Here is a 14,662-nt window from a genome sequence, read left to right on the forward strand (position 1 = left end):
TTCATTGCCTCATCATGAGATTCAGTGGAGCCTGTAATAATAGCAAATTGCTTCAGGAAAGCAGGCTTTGTTGATGGGACTAACAGCATTGTTATGGAATTTGGAAAACTACGGTATACAGAAGAAGATGGAGATTACTAGTAGTTTCGACGACTTCACTGCCATTGATGCTATGGTAATCACTTGCGAGGGGCAGACTATCGATGAGATCTGCAAGAAAATTCAGGCAGGAGATGAGGAGATTGAAGAAGGAGGAGGAGGAGGAGTAGGAGTAGTAGTTCCCAAGGCCATCTTGCAGTGAGGCAAGCATGTGCCTTGAAAAACTGAGGTGGTTTATGGAAGGTTCAGTCAGTGTGCCTCAGAACACATGGAAGGAAATGGAGAGGTTTATACTTCAAGAAAGCAGTAAATACCTAAAACAGTCAACCCTGGACAATTTCTTTTCCTAGTAGGAGCCTAGACTTTTGTGTTTGGAAATGTATTTAATGTCTAATGCAGTATGGAATTTATATAATGTGCGGTTACCATCTACCGTTTTAATGTTCTTAGTTTTTCTTCCTATCTCTCGTGCAAGGTTTTATATAATATGTTCCCTTCTCTTATCAAGTATTTTTATAATACAGTATGTTCTGTTATTTTACTTTATCTCCAAAAATATATGTCTATTTTGGTGGTGTTCACAAACAAGGAAATCTGTTGGCTGTGTGTTTCACATGTATTTCAAAGTACAGAATAAGTTTTCGGGCATTGCTCCTTTTAAGAAGTTTTTATTTTTTTGTGGTCCCGTGGAAAACTTCTAAACAGAGTTTCACTGTATTCTTTCAGCATCAGTTATATAAATTTTAACCTTTTGTCACTGAAGATGGCTCAAATGTATTATTAATATTACACCATCTAAAGATGGAGATATGTATGTATTGAACAGGAGGACGTATTCAATTTTCTTTGTAAAGTGAAAAACTGTCAGTCAATAAGTAATGATTTTAATATCTTATTTCTGGTAGCATTATTTATACTCTTTTCGTAGTGGAATATTGCTGAAATATTTGATATTTGGTTGTGTGAAGCATGAGGAGTCATTGCAGTTTTTTCCCCCACCCTATGTATTATTCTCTTTTCATATCTGTATACTATTTTGAATAATATTGGTATTGTATGGTAGCAAAGGAAATAATTTTTAAATTGTGTATTGCCACGTTACATGAAAGTGTGATAAGTTTCGTAGCGACATTCTTTGGATATACTTTTCTAATTTACCTTTCTGTGATTTTCGTTTTCTAATTTACTTTAGAGTCATATTCAGAGATAATATACAGTGAAACCTGTTTAAGACGGAAGTTCTAACATATTTTTCGATTTGGACAGGTTTCCATATTCTTCGGGTAAATCAAATACAGTACTTAATTTGACATTGTTTCTTATACACTGTTATTATCTGAAAAGTCTTAAAAAGTGAAAGGCATGCTATACATTGTGTGAAAACTTTCGCACTTGGCAACTATACTTATGTTACAAAGAGCTTGCAGTGTCTTATCCATCAGTGAATCTTGATGTAATTCCAATTCACGGCGAAAAATTTGTAAACACTTAAAACATTAAAAGTTTAGTAACCACAATAAATAAAAAATGAACACTATAAGGCTACTTCAAAACTATTTGTCAATACACACACATTTATTTCATGCTGCTGGAGCTCCAAAAGTCAGTTATCTTCACCTGCTTGGTGTTCCGCTGGATTGAACTTTTCTCGACGGATTCTTTAACCCGGCATAAATATTCGTATAGTTCAAGCAATTCTGTTTGGCAGCAAATTTCTGTAGACCCCTTACACATGCGAGAGCTTCACTAAAGTTCGAGATTTCTGGAGAGTCGTCGTCAACTTCTGTCTCCTCTTCCTCGTTACTTTCTTCATCTTTTTGCAGCATTTTTTCCTCGAGTCTCTCGCCAGTGATTTCTGTTGCAAAATCAGAGGTTTGGTATGGCGACATCACAAACATCGATGTATTGGGAAGCATCCATGTCAAAGTTTCTTGGTGAACACATGGCTGATATGGCCTGTACATATTCTTCCACTTCATCCAAGAGTTAGTTATCTCCAGTGCTGGGAAGAAAATTAGCCTTCCTGAAGCATTTTGTGACAGTTTCTTGCTTTATTTTCTGTACTGCCATTTGGGTCCATTTCACAGCATCCAGCACAGAAATAGATTTTGCCATGTCACTGGCACTAGCTGCTCCCTCCATCTTCGCAGCTATTGCCTGCAGAACTGGTCTCCTTTAGTGACTTATAAACGTGTAGATAACACCTTTTTCCATGGGCTGAGTGATACTTGTAGTGTTCGGTGGAAACCATGGTAGTGTTACGTTGGACAATTTAATGTGTGGATGGCATGTAGCATTGTCAAGGAATAACAACACATTACGATTTTCTCACTTCATTTTGGCATTGAAACTAGTGAGTCATTCCTTCATCAGTGCAGCAGTCATCCATGCCTTTTTGTTTGCTCTCCATATGACTGGAAGATTACGCAGATCTAGATGTATGAAGCACCGTGGCTTAGCTGATTTTCCAATCACCAAAGGTTTTTGAAGTTGTCCCGCCATATTCCCTCAAAGAAAAACGGTCAACCATTCTTTAGACATTTTGCCGCCAATACATTTTTCCCCGCACAATGAGAGTGACTTTGAAGGAAGTGCTTTGTAGAACAAACCTGTTTTGTCTCCGTTGTAGACGTCATTTGGAAGAAACCCGTCCTCACTGACAACAGTAGGGTAAACATCACTTGCTTCCCCACACACCTGATTCCAAATGATATTATACCTATTTCTAAAGCTTTCGAGCCAACCATTTGAAGCCTTGAATTCTGGCTTACTCAATTTTTTGGCAAGTTCAATGGCTTGGCTATGACGAATAGGTCCAGAATAGGCATTTTTTTTGAACAACCATTAACAAACCACTCCCACAGCAGCTCATTAATTTCTTCATACCCTGTTAGTTTCTGCTTCCTTTTCATGTCACCATTATTACCCCCCCCCAGCCACTCACTCATTATGCGACCTTTGTTTTTCAAAGTGTCATACCCCTGAGTTTTACCATAATGAAATTGTAACATTATATCCCAAACCCTTCTTTGTTCTTTTTCCTTCATTTTTTTCACTTTGCCTTTGTAGCGTAATGACTGCGCCACATGTTTACGAGACATATTGCGCAGGAATTACAGTATTCACTCAACCACTTAGAGGGACTGGAAAGCAAGACTGCTCCCCTGTAAACAGTGCAATAAAACGGAGGTTTTTGCCACGATTGTCGCCCTCGAACAAAGGAAGGTTGTGTTTACCTCCGCGGCCTGCTGTTGCGAGTTGCTTGAAACTACACCCTGTTTTAACATAAAATTTACTTCAGCATAGCCTGTAGCCTATTAAAAATGTGAATTCTGTTTTGAAACATAATTTACTTCAGATTAGCCTGTTAAAAATGTGAATTCCGTTTTGAAAACTCATAAACAATTTCCGTTTCTGCGTTGAGTGGTTTCCTTTTTATTCAGAGAAAATAACGTTTAATACATATGATTTTTGTCCGGATCAAGAAAATATTCCGTAATAGACAGGATATCGTGTTATCCAGTGTCCGATTTGGACAGGTTTCACTGTATTTGGTACGATTGGTTTGTGATTCAGTGTATCCACTCTGAACTGTGAGTTGCATTTTAAATTTTTAAATTTTTTGGTATTTACTGTTGAGAAATAGCGCATATAATTTTAAATTTTTTTGTATCTTGTGTGAAGGTACATGACGTTAATGCCCTTATATCATTTTAAATTTTAAACTTGTTGGTATTTACTGTTGGGAAATATTGCAATATAATTTCAAAATTTTATTGTATTGTACAGTATGTGAAGGTATATGAGGTGGTTGATCTTACATACCAGTATCTTGAAACTTTGTGGTGTTCAATTTTAAACTTTTCTGGAATTTGAATTTATAGATGTTTTGCATTTGAAATATGATTTCATGTAACAGAAATGTGTGTTATAGACATTGAGAGCTGACATTCTTGTTGTTGCAATTGGACGTGCGGAAATGGTACGAGGAGACTGGATAAAGCCTGGAGCTGTAGTAATTGACTGTGGCATAAACGCAATTCCAGGTAATATACAATACCAGTGATTACCAATGTTCTACAGGCTCTATGATTATTAAACCCTAGTCTTGGAACCAATATACACTGCCTGACAGGAAAATTGAAGTACCTGGAAGGGGAGAAGGATACGAAATGAAACCTCTCGTGTTGAGAGAATATGTGATGTTATTTCAGTGATTACATTATATAGTCAAATTTACAAAGAACTTGGCAGCACGAGTCCACATATCAGTATGATATTACTGCGTTGATGGGGTGAAAGTTCCTTTTGGGGATCATTGTAAGTATCTAGGTGTTAATATAAGGAAAGATCTTCATTAGGGTAATCACATAAATGGGATTGTAAATAAAGGGTACAGATCTCTGCGCATGGTTATGAGGGTGTTTGGGGGTTGTAGTAAGGATGTAAAGGAGAGTGCATATAAGTCTCTGGTAAGACCCCAACTAGAGTATGGTTCCAGTGTATAGGACCCTCACCAGGATTACCTGATTCAAGAACTGGAAAAAATCCAAAGAAAAGCAGCTCGATTTGTTCTGGGTGATTTCCGACAAAAGAGTAGCATTACAAAAATGTTGCAGTGTTTGGGTTGGGAAGAACTGAGAGAAAGAAGAAGAGCTGCTTGACTAAGTGGTATGTAATCTATAATCTTCATTTCCGTATTGACGAATTACACAATAAAAAATAGGAAAGAATTTCCACCAATCAATACTTGTTTATTGCTTATATTAAGCTACAGGACCGGTTTCGACCCCATATACAAGGTCATCTTCAGCCGAACCATGAATACATATTTATATGATGAAGCTTTGATTAAATTGCATTGTCAAAGGAATGTCATATGATGATGTGCATTTAGTCACTGGTAGTACATTACAAGCTCGCACGTCAAACGCAACTCGGCTACACCAACAATAATAAACATAACACCATTGCACAGCTACAAATGGGAAAGGAGCCATTACTTTGAACCCAATTTTACGGACGCCACAGGACAACAAGATTTGATTCTAACATAAGGCAACATACATAGCAGAGCTGAACATATTTTAGCCGAATTTTATCCATACATCTGGCAACGTATTTAAAAATTGGAAAGTGTTTTATCCCACATGAAGACTAAATCTTTTACTCATGCAATTTTACAACCATATCTTTTAAACTCCAAGAACAGCAGCTGAGTGTACAACTGTAAATGGGACTTAAATACGAGAGTTGATGAATTGACCAACAAGCAAGATACGAATGTTCATGTGCACGAAATGTTTTTTATATATTGTATTTTATCCTGTACATATATGTATAAGTTAGTTTAAGTGAAGATATGTTTTATACACTAATTTTAGGACCTCAACATAATATTTTAGACATACAGTTGCAATATTGTACATACTGACATATATGCCAATTCACGTTAAGACATGCCCCATTTGTATGTGACTAAATGCACATCATCATATGACATTCCTTTGACAATGCAATTTAATCAAAGCTTCATCATATAAATATGTATTCATGGTTCAGCTGAAGATGACCTTGTATATGGGGTCGAAACCGGTCCTGTAGCTTAATATAAGCAATAAACAAGTATTGATTGGTGGAAATTCTTTCCTATTTTTAATTGTTTAAGTGGTATGTTCCTAGCTGTCAGCGGAGAGATGGCGTGGAAAGGACATTAGTAGACGAATAAGTTTGAATGGCGTTTATAAAAGTAGGAATGATCACAATTTGAAGATAAAGTTGGAATTCAAGAGGACAAACTGGGGCAAATATTCATTTATAAGAAGGGGTGTTAGGGACTGGAATAACTTACCAAGGGAGATGTTCAATAAATTTCCAATTTCTTTGAAATCATTTAGGAAAAGGCTAGGAAAACAACAAATAGGGAATCTGCCACCTGGGCGACTGCCCTAAATGCAGATCAGTATTGATTGATTGATGATGTTGAATCCCCTTTGACCTGGATGTATGCACTGATTTGGTTGGGAAGGGTGTCATAAAGCTGTTGTATCCTCTCCTGAGCTAAGTTGGCCCACAACTGTTGTAACTGGTCCTTGATATCCTGGACACTGGCACTGGGATGGAGGTGACGTCCGAGTTTGTCCCACACATATTCAGTCAGGGACAGATCTGTGGATCTTGCTGGCCATGGGAGTACCTCAACATCATGCACAAAATTCATAGACACACATGACATGCCATGTCTCCCCAGGTCACTGCCATACTTGCAGACATTGGTTATCTGAGGTAGTGCAGAATTGCGATTCATTGCTGAACACAATGCAGTGCCATTCATCATCAGTCCTTGCTTCCCGGTCATGGCACCACTTCAAACACAGCCGTTCGCTTCGTGCTAATGGCAGCCTACACATAGGATGATAATTCCCTAGTCCTGCTGTTACTACTCTCTGACCAATGGTGCGGGATGAGACAGAATGTTGCAGGGAGTAGGTTACTTGTAGGTTACTTGTTTTCGAATGGCAGGTGCAGATGTGAAAGGTTTACGATGTGCTTGGTGCCCAGTACGGCCATCCCTTGTCGTGGTCAGACATGGTCGACCGGAACGTTGATGACGAGTATGCCTGCTGTCACGTTCCAATCCAGTCCAACATCTGGCCACTGTCGCATCTCAATGCTCCACAAATCTGGATATTACATGATTCGACAAGCCAGCCAAATAGAGCCAAAATGAGGTCTGTTTCAAACTCAGTCAGGTGCTGATAATGCTGTCACACAGAAGTATGCAACATCTCTGTGTCCTCCACTGTAATCGCTCATTGTCTGTCGCTGTTTACTCCCCTTATATACCCTACCATGCCTGGTAACAACACTAGACACGAACAACACTAATGCACTCTGGTGGCCGTTCTACCTGTTACAGAGAATTGCAACTCTAATCATTTATACACCCGTCGATGCTCTGTATGTGTACAAAGTTACATTGACATCGGACCATCTCTTCTGGGCGCTTCAATTTTTTTTTAGGCAGTGTTATTTGAGCCTGTGTATAGCAGTTTTCTGGTTGTATTTTTATATATTCTTTGACTATATGAGTAGCCTTTAATTAGATAATGATTTAGATACAGTAAAACCCCTGTGTAATGAATCTCAGGGTAATTTGATATCTGTTCCTTGTACAGTGGTTGTATTTAAAAGGAGGTTCATGGAAAAAAAAAAAAAAAATCAACATGTTAAATTAAATAACAATAAATGCAAAAATAAAACACTACAACACAGTTATAAAACCAGAAGCTACGTATGCAGCAGAAACACTTTTTCACCTGAATAAACAATCAAAGACTGACAGACTTCAGAAAATTGAAAGGAGGATTGGAAGAACCTGCATCAACAAAAATACCAGAAGGATGGACAGTGGCTGTTAATACCTAATAAAGTCATGTACAAAGAGCTAGAACCCATTACAGATACTATGCGTAAGAGGAGACTGGGATTCTTTGGACATATCATGAGGATGCAGGATTCGAGACTTCTGAAACAACTAGTACAACACAATCTCATCTCAAAAAATACCACAACAGGATGTAAATGGATCAGAGAAGTAAGAGAAGATCTGAAGGAAATAGGCCTTACAACAGAAGACACCACAAATAAGATAAAATTGAATATAAAACTCAAGAATACAAACCTCCGCTTTACCCTTACACAAAATGAACCAACAACATGCACATTTTCAACTGAGGAAAGGGCGCGAAGATCGGAGCGTCTGAAGAAGTACTGGGAAGACCACAAATCCCGAACAATCCCTTCAAAGGGACCTGAATGACGGACTGACTAAAGTGATCCTATGTGGTCGCAAAAGAAGAAGAAGAAGAAGAAGAAGAAATAACAGTGTACAGTAATTGTGTCCTAAGCCAATTTAATGGTCTTAATGTCAGGAATTAATATATTTACACATTACTACTACTAGACTAAATAAATACAGTAGAGTCTCGCTCATCCGACCTTCGCTTATCCTACATTCCGTGTTATCCGACACTGTTAGACTTAATTTCAACTTTTGGTGGAGGCTAAATTCAGGCACATCCGCTGTGGAGGGTGCGACCATGGGACAAGCACTGGTCTGAACGCTGGCGGTAGGAGTGGGTTTTTCTCAAGGACAGGTGCAGTGAGTCTTCAGTCATTGTAGTATTGGTTGGGTGCGGATGTTATAGTTTTCATATCCTCTGTGAGTATGGCGAGTAAATGGAAGAAAGTGACTGTTTCTATAGAACGCAAATTGATTGCGTTAAAGAGACTGGACAAAGGGGAAATTCTTCAAAATGTGGCTTCAGATTATGGTGTTGGACGTGTTACAGTGGGAGACTGGAAAAAACAGAGGGAAGAAATTGAAAAGTTGTGCTCTACCAGAGCAGAGAAAAACAATGAAAAAATGTCAGTATGAAAAAATAAGTGAAGCACTATTTCTTTGGTATCTCAACACCGGGAAAAGGGCCTGCCAATATCTGGCAACATTCTGCAGGAAAAGGCTGTGTATTTCCAGAAGGAGTTTAATGAAGGGGACCCTAATTTTCCTGCCAGTGCTGGGTGGCGTGATAGGTGGCAAAAACCGTATGGTGTTAGGTAGCTTAATATCTGTGGAGAAAAGTTTCTTTTCGTAAGACATCTGGAATGTTTTCGTTTAATACTGCATGTACTGTACAATTGAATTGGTAAAAATAGAGCACCGTAAATCATGCCATTATTTTAGCCTTCCTGTTTGTTTCAGTTAATTTTCAAAGTTATTCTGTATTATCCGACATTTTCAGTGATCCGACGTACTCCAGGTCCCGTTTACGTCGGATAATCGAGACTCTACTGTAAATAAATAAGTAAATGAACAAACAAATAGCCGGGCTGAGTGGCTCAGACTGTTGGAGTGCTGGCCTTCTGACCCCAAGATTTACTGGCGCGTAAAAGAACTCCTGTGGGACCAAATTCTCGCACCTCGGTGTCTCCGAAAACCATTATAGTAGTTAGTGGGACGTAAAGCCAATAACATCATTAAATTTATTATTATGTCCGACGCGGCTGAATGGTCATCGTACTGCCCTTTGGTTCAGAGAGTCCCGGATTCGATTCCCAGCCAGGTCGGGGATTTTAACCTTCATTGGTTAATTCCATTGGCTCGGGGGCTGGGTGTTTGTAGTGTACCCAACATCCCTGCAAATCACACACCACACATAACACTATCCTCCACCACAATAACACGCAGTTACCTACACATGGCAGATGCCACCCACCCTCATCGGAGGGTCTGCCTTACAGTACCCGGCTAGAAATAGCCACATGAAATTATTATTTATTATTATTATTATTATTATTATTATTATTATTATTATTATTATTATTATTATTTTATTTGCTAATAATAATAATAATAATAATAATAATAATAATAATAATAATAATAATAATAATAATAATAATAATAATAATTTTTAAAAAATAACCGTTTGAGTTCAGTTTGCAAAAGAGAAAGTGGAACTGAACATTATTGATATATCGAGCTTGATAGCTGCAGTCGCTTAAGTGCGGCCAATAACCAGTATTCGGGAGATAGTAGGTTCGAACCCCATTGTCGGCAGCCCTGCAGATGGTTTTCTGTGGTTTTCCATTTTTACACCAGGCTGTGCCTTAATGTAAGCCACGTTTGCTTCCTTCCCACTCCTATTCCTTTCCTGTCCCATCATTGCCATAAGACCTATCTGTGTCAGTGAAGCATAAAGCAATTTGTAAAAAGAAACAAATATTGATATACGTACAATTACAAAATTAAAGAATGCAGCATGACTGAAAATGTTACAAACATTATTCATAAGAAATACCATACAACATACCAATAGGCTTGTTGTAAGAAACATTATTGGTGCTGTCCTACATTGTCCCTCATTGTAAACTACTATCTAACCACGGACGTTTCCAACTGCATGGAAGAAGGCTCCTGCAATGTCAATATAAAAGCAAACCATAGCAAATACACCATCTGATTACTTTCAATACGGAACAATGAAATTTTTATCTTTAAATACTTCCCCTCTCTCGAAAGTATTCAAACGACTTGTACACGAGCAGCTAGTAGAGTTCTTAACCAGTCATTCTCTTTTGGACCCATTGCAATCTGCCTTCAAAAAGGGTCACAGTACTGTGACTGCTCTTCTTCAATTAACAGATGCCATTTGTCCATTGCTAGTCTTATGGCATGAGACGGTATCTACACTGCTAGACTTTAATAGTACGTTTAACATGGTAAACATAGATTTACTGCTATCTAAACTCCGCTCCCTTTATATAGGCTAGATAGCCCTAAATTTTTAAAATTTATTTATTTATTTATTTAAGCAAGACTCGGACCTATGGGAGTAATGGAGTCCCACTTCCATTTGACAGGCGAGGGACTCCTTGGAAACAACTTGGCGAACGAAATGGAATTCGATGGGGAGCTATCAATATTAACGGGGCTTATGGCTGAGTCAGCAAAGAGGATGCATCTGGATGTGCTAGGAGTAAGTGATATTCGGGTATGTATGTATGTTGGGTATTCAGCCCGAAGGCTGGTTTGATCCTCTGCAGCTCAGCCAACAGCTGTCATAAATAGCCTAGGCGTCACTGAAGAGGCGTACTAGGGAAATGAGGAGTGAGGTAGTTTCCCGTTGCTTTCCTCACCGAGCCAGCCACTGCTATTACTTAACAGTCTGCCAAGCCCACTGAAATGCATGCACCAACCGACCCTATGAGTGATATTTTCACACCATTCATAACAGGGACTGGCTGCATAAGGAATGGTATTACTAACATCACTCATACCGCAGTCACTTTCATATTGTCAAAGCCAAGGATGAGACTCAGACAGGTCAATGAAAGTAACAAATTTGATATAGCCCATACCAGAAGACATAATGCACTGTAAACACTATATCTTGCCAGCAAAGGCATGATATTCGGGTAAGGGGAGATAATGAGGAAGAGATAGGAGATTATAAAGTGTACTTCACGGGTGTTAGAAAGGGAAGGGCAGAGTCTGGGGTAGGGCTCTTTATCAGGAATACCATTGCACGCAACATAGTTTCTGTTAGGCACGTAAATGAGCGAATGATGTGGGTAGATTTGTCAGTTGGAGGAATTAGGACAAGAATTGTGTCCGTGTATTCACCATGTGAGGGTGCAGATGAGGATGAAGTTGACAAGTTTTATGAAGCATTGAGTGACATCGTGGTCAGGGTCAGCAGCAAGGATAGAATAGTGCTAATGGGCGATTTCAATGCAAGAGTTGGGAATAGAACTGAAGGATACGAAAGGGTGATTGGTAAATGTGGGGAAGATATGCAAGCTAATGGGAATGGGAAGTGTTTGCTGGTCTTCTGTGCTAGTATGGGTTTAGCTGTTACGAATACATTCTTCAAGCATAAGGCTATTCACCGCTACACATGGGAGGCTAGGGGTACCAGATCCATAACAGACTATATCTTAACAGACTTTGAATTCAGGAAATCTGTTAGGAATGTATGAGTTTTTCGCGGATTTTTCGATGATACAGACCACTATCTGATCTGTAGTGAATTAAGTATCTCTAGGCCTAGGGTAGAGAAAATGAAATCTGTCTGCAAACGAATAAGGGTAGAAAATCTCCACGACGAGGAAATTAGACAGATGTACATGGATATGATCAGTGAGAAGTTTCGAACAGTAGACAGTAAGCAGGTTCAGGATATAGAAAGTGAATGGGTGGCATATAGGGATGCTATAGTAGAAACAGCAAGGGAATGCCTAGGAACAACTGTGTGTAAAGATGGGAAAAAGCGAACATCGTGGTGGAATGATGAAGTGAGAGCAGCCTGTAAACGTAAAAAGAAGACTTATCAGAAATGGCTCCAAACAAGGGCCGAGGCAGACAGGGATTTGTACGTAGATGAAAGAAACAGAGCGAAACAAATAGTTGTTGAATCCAAAAAGAAGTCATGGGAAGATTTTGGTAATAACCTGGAAAGACTAGGTCAAGCAGCAGGGAAACCTTTCTGGACAGTAATAAAGAATCTTAGGAAGGGAGGGATAAAGGAAATGAACAGTGTTTTGAGTAATTCAGGTGAACTCATAATAGATCCCAGGGAATCACTGGAGAGGTGGAGGGAATATTTTGAACATCTTCTCAGTGTAAAAGGAAATCGTCATGATGGTGTTGCAAACAGCCATACTCATGGGGAGGAGGAAAATGATGTTGGTGAAATTATGCTTGAGGAAGTGGAATGGCTCTGCTCCATTGTCATAAGGCAGCAGGAATAGATGAAATTAGACGTGAAATGGTGAAGTATAGTGGGAAGGCAGGGATGAAATGGCTTCATAGAATAGTAAAATTAGCATGGAGTGTTGGTAAGGTACCTTCAGATTAGACAAAAGCAGTAATTGCACCTATCTATAAGCAAGGGAACAGGAAGGATTGCAACAACTATCGAGGTAACTCATTGATTAGTATACCAGGCAAAGTATTCACTGGCATCTTGGAAGGGAGGGTGCGATCAGTTGTTGAGAGGAAGTTGGATGAAAACCAATGTGGTTTCAGAACACAGAGAGGCTGTCAAGATCAGATTTTCAGTATGCGGCAGGTAATTGAAAAATGCTACGAGAGGAGTAGGCAGTTGTGTTTATGTTTCGTAGATTTAGAGAAAGCATATGACAGGGTACCGAGGGAAAAGATGTTCACTATACTGGGGGACTATGGAATTAAAAGTAGATTATTAAAATCAATCAAAGGCATTTATGTTGACAATTGGGCTTCAGTGAGAATTGATGGTAGAATGAGTTCTTGGTTCAGGGTACTTACAGGAGTTAGACAAGGCTGTAATCTTTCACCTTTGCTGTTCGTAGTTTGCATGGATCATCTGCTGAAAGGTATAAAATGGCAGGGAGGGATTCAGTTAGGTGGAAATGTAGTAAGCAGTTTGGCCTATGCTGACGACTTGGTGTTAATGGCAGACTGTGCCGAAAGCCTGCAGTCTAATATCTTGGAACTTGAAAATAGGTGCAATGATTATGGTATGAAAATTAGCCTCTCGAAGACTAAATTGATGTCAGTAGGTAAGAAATTCAACAGAATTGAATGTCAGCTTGGTGATACAAAGCTAGAACAGGTCGATAATTTCAAGTATTTAGGTTGTGTGTTCTCCCAGGATGGTAATATAGTAAGTGAGATTGAATCAAGGTGTAGTAAAGCTAATGCAGTGAGCTCGCAGTTGCGATCAGCAGTATTCTGTAAGAAGGATGTCAGCTCCTAGACGAAACTATCTTTACATCGGTCTGTTTTCAGACCAACTTTGCTTTACAGGAGCGAAAGCTGGGTGGACTCAGGATATCTTATTCATAAGTTAGAAGTAACAGACATGAAATTAGCAAGAATGATTGCTGGTACAAACAGGTGGGAACAATGGCAGGAGGGTACTCAGAATGAGGAGATAAAGGCTAATTTAGGAATGAACTCGATGGATGAAGCTGTTCGCATAAACCGGCTTCAGTGGTGGGGTCATGTGAGGCGAATGGAGGAGGATAGGTTACCTAGCAGAATAATGGACTCTGCTATGGAGGGTAAGAGAATTGGAGGGAGAGCAAGATGACGATGGTTAGACTCGGTTTCTAACGATTTAAAGATAAGAGGTATGGAACTAAATGAGGCCACAACACTAGTTGCAAATCGAGGATTGTGGCGACGTTTAGTAAATTCTCAGAGGCTTGCAGACTGAACGCTGAAAGGCATAACAGTCTATAATGATAATGTATGTATGTATGTATGTATGTATGTATGTATGTATGTATGTATGTATGTATGTATGTATGTATGTATATTTAATTGTATGGTGATTATATCTACATATTCATAAGTCCAGGTCCAAGTGTTTCAGCCACTCTACAGCACTTACTGAAAGATGAAACAGGTCGCTGGGGTTTCTGGAGTAGGCATGAAGGGGGCAGCACAGGATGACATAATTTTTAAAGTCATGCTTTAGAAATGCTAGTGTGTATTTGTAAACAATCAAAGATCCTAATGGGCTGTAAAATCATCCAGCGTCCCTCAGGGGTCTGTTCTAGGGCCCCTATTATTCGTCTTGCATATTAATGACATATTGTCTGCACTTTAGTATTGTAACTACAAACTTATATGCTGATGCTCTGCAGATATACAAACACACCACAATAAACAATTTATATGTAAGAGTGCAGCATATTAATTCAGATATTGAAAGGCTTACCGCCTAATCTAAAAACAACCACTTAATCCTAAATCCTTGTAAAACACAATGTATTATTGTAGGCAGCTCTAAATTATTACATGCAATAAGCAGTATCAATCCTCCTCCAATCATCATCAATGGCATTGTTGTACGATACCTTAGAATTTTTACTAATCTTGGAATCTCCATCAACGAGAATCTGACGTGGAATGAACACTTAATTAATGTATGCAGAAAGGTCCATGTAGCTACCGTATATATCCCCTGAAATATCACAAGAATGTTTTTCCTCAAATCCTTAATTTAAA

At 38.9% G+C, this 14,662-nt stretch overlaps 1 protein-coding gene across 2 annotated transcripts in view; it reads left to right on the forward strand.

The window, feature by feature from the left end:
* Positions 1-14,662, forward strand: part of pug (pug C-1-tetrahydrofolate synthase, cytoplasmic) — a 629,281-nt gene that overhangs the window by 223,958 nt on the left and 390,661 nt on the right. For both annotated transcript variants that reach the window (XM_067140458.2, XM_067140459.2), the window contains exon 7: positions 4,034-4,145. In XM_067140458.2, the coding sequence (XP_066996559.2) occupies positions 4,034-4,145 (112 nt within the window). The remainder of the gene's footprint in view (positions 1-4,033; positions 4,146-14,662) is intronic.

Source organism: Anabrus simplex, chromosome 2, assembly GCF_040414725.1.
Source record: "Anabrus simplex isolate iqAnaSimp1 chromosome 2, ASM4041472v1, whole genome shotgun sequence".
Taxonomy (NCBI): domain Eukaryota; kingdom Metazoa; phylum Arthropoda; class Insecta; order Orthoptera; family Tettigoniidae; genus Anabrus; species Anabrus simplex.